This window comes from Diachasma alloeum, unplaced genomic scaffold (assembly GCF_001412515.2).
Source record: "Diachasma alloeum isolate Michigan unplaced genomic scaffold, Dall2.0 Dall_scaffold_00276, whole genome shotgun sequence".
NCBI lineage: Eukaryota > Metazoa > Arthropoda > Insecta > Hymenoptera > Braconidae > Diachasma > Diachasma alloeum.
The window spans coordinates 1,814,984-1,820,956 of record NW_021680415.1 but is presented as its reverse complement, the minus strand read 5'-3'; the positions used below and the strand labels follow the sequence as shown (position 1 = coordinate 1,820,956).

General features: G+C 42.0%; 1 protein-coding gene across 1 annotated transcript; it reads left to right on the top strand.

The window, feature by feature from the left end:
* Nucleotides 1–3,116: 3,116 nt before the first annotated feature.
* On the top strand, nt 3,117–4,160 carry LOC107038003 (protein lethal(2)essential for life). Its single transcript, XM_015256863.1, has one exon. It carries the CDS (start codon nt 3,264–3,266, stop codon nt 3,786–3,788), a length of 525 nt encoding a protein of 174 aa, XP_015112349.1. The 5' UTR covers nt 3,117–3,263; the 3' UTR covers nt 3,789–4,160.
* Nucleotides 4,161–5,973: the final 1,813 nt, after the last annotated feature.

Sequence of the window (5,973 nt, the reverse complement as noted above, 5' to 3'; positions counted from 1 at the left end):
TTTCTGAGTCGCCGGAGTGTGGACAGAGAACAGCTGTGCAGGCGTCACTGGCCACAACTCCCCCTCCCCTCCCGCCCCTCATGCGCCCAGAGGGAGGGTTTAATCTAGTGAAAGAGAGTGATGATGAATTTTTTCATCCCCCCCTGGTCGCGAGGAACCGAGCGACACTGTCCCTACCGATGCTTTCGCGCCACTGAGTTGCACACTGACCGCGTCAAGTGGGTCAAATCCCCCACTAGAGCACCCTGTTAGTTTCTAGTTCAACCCCCCTGACGCATGAGATGTTGGGGATATTGTTTTATGGTATATAAACAGTTGTTTTATGCTAAATATATATCAATCCTCACTAATTGCTGGGTTACCCTTGAGAGGCGAAAATGTTTTGGAGATTTATGCGACCGGCGGGGATTCGTCGTTTGCGTATTGATAGGGGGGGGAGGTTTTGCATTNTTTTCATCGGTCTCATTTCAGCCAATAGAATTGGAGCATTCGACGTCACGTGCCCCTTAAATGCCATTTCTAATTACCTCATTTTTGAACAGAAAGAGAGAATATGTTCGCCTGAATTTATTTCCCTGGCATTACGATCGAAAAGAAACTTTTTTCAATTGCTGGTTTATTCTTGAGTGGCGGAAATGTTTTGACGATTTAGGCGACCGGCGGGGATTGGTCGTTTGCGTATTGATAGGGATGAGGTTTTGCATTAGCCGATTTTATTGGGGATTCGGGGGGAGGGGGAATTGGGGGAAATTCGTTTGTTGAATAATGGAATTTTTTATTTTGATTATTTTCATCGGTCTCATTTCAGCCAATAGAATTGGAGCATTCGACGTCACGTGCCCCTTAAATGCCATTTCTAATTACCTCATTTTTGAACAGAAAGAGAGAATATGTTCGCCTGAATTTATTTCCCTGGCATTACGATCGAAAAGAAACTTTTTTGAATTGCTGGTTTATTCTTGAGTGGCGGAACCGTTTTGGCGATTTAGGCGACCGGCGGGGATTGGTCGTTTGCTTTGCTCATTGATATGGGGGGAGGGTTTAGATCAGTCAATTTTATTGAGGATTCAGAGGGAAAGAGGAAGGGCAATTTGTTAGTTGAATAAAATTATGATTTGAGGCAATTGGGGAGAAAATGCTGGATATGGAATTCTTTTATTTTTATTATTTTCATCGGTCTAATTTCAGCCAATAGAATTGGAGCATTCGATGTCACGTGGTGCCAGAAACATCAGGATTCCCCACCCACAAATATGAATCACCCACAAATATAAATAGAAAGTTTGTTTGCCCGATAAAAAAAAAACATCGTCATTACGACGCGTCGTCAGGGACAATCTCCCAAATCCCGAGTGTTATCACTCCATTCTCCCCCAACTCCAAAATCATAAGAACCCACTATGGGCATGAAAACCATTGCGCAGAATATTATCAACGTCCACGTGCAACAGGGAATGCTAATAACGGCAAACCTGCGGTACTTAGCATACTCCATCCTTGTGGGCACCTAAACCAGTAACTTCCTATTACCAATTAACTTTTCGATGCGTGCATAATTGATGCAACAACGGATAAAGCAAAAAAATGGTAAATACATAGAGCAGTACCTGTCGCGTTAGTTCAGAACGCCCATTGCCCACGTTCAATAGTGATTCATTATTGCCACACAGACGAGCACCAAAACTGTAATTTACACGTGCGACCTTCCAATAGACATTATCCAATTTCAATAGAAGTAAAAATTAACTGGGGTAAATATCGGGAGTATTGCGGCAATTGGATGAACCGTAGAACAATAATTATCTGTTTTTTTTGGCCTGAGTAATTCGGCTGGTGAATTGGTAGTTTGTTTTTAAAACATTGGAGAGGAACTGTCGTCATGTTACGGTGACGGAGAAAAAATATGTTAACAACTGGCCCTTTTTCAGTAATCGTAGGGCGCGACGTGTGGAAAAAAATAGGTGGAGTTTTTTCCCAGGGTTTTTTCCTCCGTGGAAAATTCCCGGAAACTTTTTCCCCGACAATCCTTTCTCGGCGAATTGTTCTCATTGAGATTAATTTTCCTTACGACTTTTTTTCATGTGGGATTTTGTTTGGAGTTTTTCTTCAGAGAATGCCAACTGAATTTCTTGGTTTTTTTCTCAGAAGGAGGAAAACGGAAAAATTGATGACAAAAATCTTTTTTTTTCATTCGCGACTGTTCAGTTGATAATTTTCGGCAAAATGTGGCTAATCTTGTTTTGTTGTAGATGTTTCACTTGACGAGGTGATTTATATTCGTACGAAGATGATGTTTGTATGTTGCTAATTAAAAATTAAATGAACTATTTAATATTTATCACATTTTTTAAAAAGTCGATAGATTTTTATTTTTCTGGAGGAATTATTCTCTCGAAGTTTTCTTCTACAGCAATTATTCTGTATAAATTTCTAAATTTTCCCTCTAGACTTCTTTCATTTCTCACTGCAAAATGAAAAATTGGAAATTTGGACACATTCCAGCGAAATAAATAGTGTATCCAGGAAAATCAACATCTGCTAATTTTTTGTCTACAAAATATCTACTTTAAAACACACGACTGCGTAATTCTCCGTGAAAATCATCACAAAAAAACGAGGTCAATTTCAATACAATTTCATCGAAAAACTTCTAGGACTTTCTATTAAATTTTAATAAAAAATGCAATAAGTCAAGTGAAAATTCCACAGAAAGATTGCTATTTTTACAACCGTGTCGACGTCTTCTACGTCTTCTAGTTAAAATTCCCAACTAATATTGAACGCATTTTTCTCTCGCCGCGCTGGCATAAATCATAAACTCCACACCAAGCAGACTTTCCAAAAATTTAATAACCATTTCCCCCGTCTGCCAACTCCCAAAATATTCCCAATCACTCCCCCAGAGTCAATGATTTTCGTAATGTTTGAGAAGTGGACAATAACCCGTTTGGTCCTCAGCGCATGTTGACTCTAATAATACCCGATTAATCACTGGCTGATGTACATAATGAGCAATTGTAGGCACGCGTACATCTACGACATAATCGACCAGTGCAGTCTATCTGCCGAAACGTCCGTGAAAATTTGCGGTAGGGGACTAAATATATAATCCGACTGGGGGGGCTTGGCTCCCAGTTTTGTAAGAAACTACGTTGCAAGCGGATCACACCTTAATTACTCGAAACCGCTGAATTCCGTTTGTCGACGTTCGCGAACGAACGATTTTTTTTTTGTGAAATAATTTCATTTTAACGATTTGAACAATGGCACTGGTGCCTAGCAGCTACTGGCGCGACTGGTGGGACGATTTTGAGCGCCCGGGGAAGGTCCTGGACAAATATTTCGAGCGCAACGTCACTCACGCCGAGGTCCTGGAGACCCTGCGGTGGCCGACATTCAGGTCGTTCTTTCGGCCCTGGGGACGCTCCCTCAACGCCAGTCTCAGTGAGCTCGACAAAATCGAGAATGACGCAGACAAGTTCAAGGTCATCCTCGATGTCAGGCGATTTTATCCGCACGAGATTCTGGTGAAGACGCTGGACAACTCCATCATCGTCGAGGCGAAGCACGAGGACAAGGAGGATCCCTTCGGCTACGTCTCCAGGAGGTTCCACCGTCGGTACGATCTACCCAAGGGTCACGACATTCGCCGGGTCACCTCGACCCTCTCCACCGACGGTATTCTGACCATCAACGCACCCAAAGTCGTTCCACCACCTGGAGAGAGAATCGTTCCAGTCGATCGCACCTACTTCCCAGCACTCAAGAGCCCGAGATTACTGCGATAATTTATTTTGATTTGTTTTTGCGACACCGAGGACATGTTCTGTTGTTTTGTTTTTGATTATTTATTGATTTTATGAACGATAACGAGGTTCAAACCTTTCGGATTCGACGCCAAATTTGAAATTGCTAGTCCACCTCTGACTGTTGTTAGACTGTTTAAGTGTAGGTTTTTTACTGGTTCTTTGGATAGTAAGTTAACTTTCGACTCGTTATCGAATTCCATGTTATTGGTATTAGCAGAAATCATTAGGGTTTTAGTGGTAGGATTAATGATCTGGTAGATGTTTTAATTGTTGACCTGCGATAAATGTACCACCGTTGTTCAAATTTTAATAATTGCTCTTTAGAGAATTAATAAATCTGTTGTTACTAATTTTGGGGATTTGGTGTTTTTTTATGTTAATCCTTCACCCGGGACATGAGCTCCTTTCCTGGTTATGTGAATTTAATGTTTTATGCGGGGTGATAAAGTTCTGGTGAAAAAATTGGATAATTCCATCATCGTTGGGGTGAACCACGAGGACAAGGAGGATCCCTTCGGCTACGTCTCCAGGAGGTTCCACCGTCGGTACGATCTACCCAAGGGTCACGACATTCGCCGGGTCACCTCGACCCTCTCCACCGACGGTATTCTGACCATCAACGCACCCAAAGTCGTTCCACCACCTGGAGAGAGAATCGTTCCAGTCGATCGCACCTACTTCCCAGCACTCAAGAGCCCGAGATTACTGCGATAATTTATTTTGATTTGTTTTTGCGACACCGAGGACATGTTCTGTTGTTTTGTTTTTGATTATTTATTGATTTTATGAACGATAACGAGGTTCAAACCTTTCGGATTCGACGCCAAATTTGAAATTGCTAGTCCACCTCTGACTGTTGTTAGACTGTTTAAGTGTAGGTTTTTTACTGGTTCTTTGGGTAGTAAGTTAACTTTCGACTCGTTATCGAATTCCATGTTATTGGTATTAGCAGAAATCATTAGGGTTTTAGTGGTAGGATTAATGATCTGGTAGATGTTTTAATTGTTGACCTGCGATAAATGTACCACCGTTGTTCAAATTTTAATAATTGCTCTTTAGAGAATTAATAAATCTGTTGTTACTAATTTTGGGGATTTGGTGTTTTTTTATGTTAATCCTTCACCCGGGACATGAGCTCCTTTCCTGGTTATGTGAATTTAATGTTTTATGCGGGGTGATAAAGTTCTGGTGAAAAAATTGGATAATTCCATCATCGTTGGGGTGAACCACGAGGACAAGGAGGATCCCTTCGGCTACGTCTCCAGGAGGTTCCACCGTCGGTACGATCTACCCAAGGGTCACGACATTCGCCGGGTCACCTCGACCCTCTCCACCGACGGTATTCTGACCATCAACGCACCCAAAGTCGTTCCACCACCTGGAGAGAGAATCGTTCCAGTCGATCGCACCTACTTCCCAGCACTCAAGAGCCCGAGATTACTGCGATAATTTATTTTGATTTGTTTTTGCGACACCGAGGACATGTTCTGTTGTTTTGTTTTTGATTATTTATTGATTTTATGAACGATAACGAGGTTCAAACCTTTCGGATTCGACGCCAAATTTGAAATTGCTAGTCCACCTCTGACTGTTGTTAGACTGTTTAAGTGTAGGTTTTTTACTGGTTCTTTGGGTAGTAAGTTAACTTTCGACTCGTTATCGAATTCCATGTTATTGGTATTAGCAGAAATCATTAGGGTTTTAGTGGTAGGATTAATGATCTGGTAGATGTTTTAATTGTTGACCTGCGATAAATGTACCACCGTTGTTCAAATTTTAATAATTGCTCTTTAGAGAATTAATAAATCTGTTGTTACTAATTTTGGGGATTTGGTGTTTTTTTATGTTAATCCTTCACCCGGGACATGAGCTCCTTTCCTGGTTATGTGAATTTAATGTTTTATGCGGGGTGATAAAGTTCTGGTGAAAAAATTGGATAATTCCATCATCGTTGGGGTGAACCACGAGGACAAGGAGGATCCCTTCGGCTACGTCTCCAGGAGGTTCCACCGTCGGTACGATCTACCCAAGGGTCACGACATTCGCCGGGTCACCTCGACCCTCTCCACCGACGGTATTCTGACCATCAACGCACCCAAAGTCGTTCCACCACCTGGAGAGAGAATCGTTCCAGTCGATCGCACCTACTTCCCAGCACTCAAGA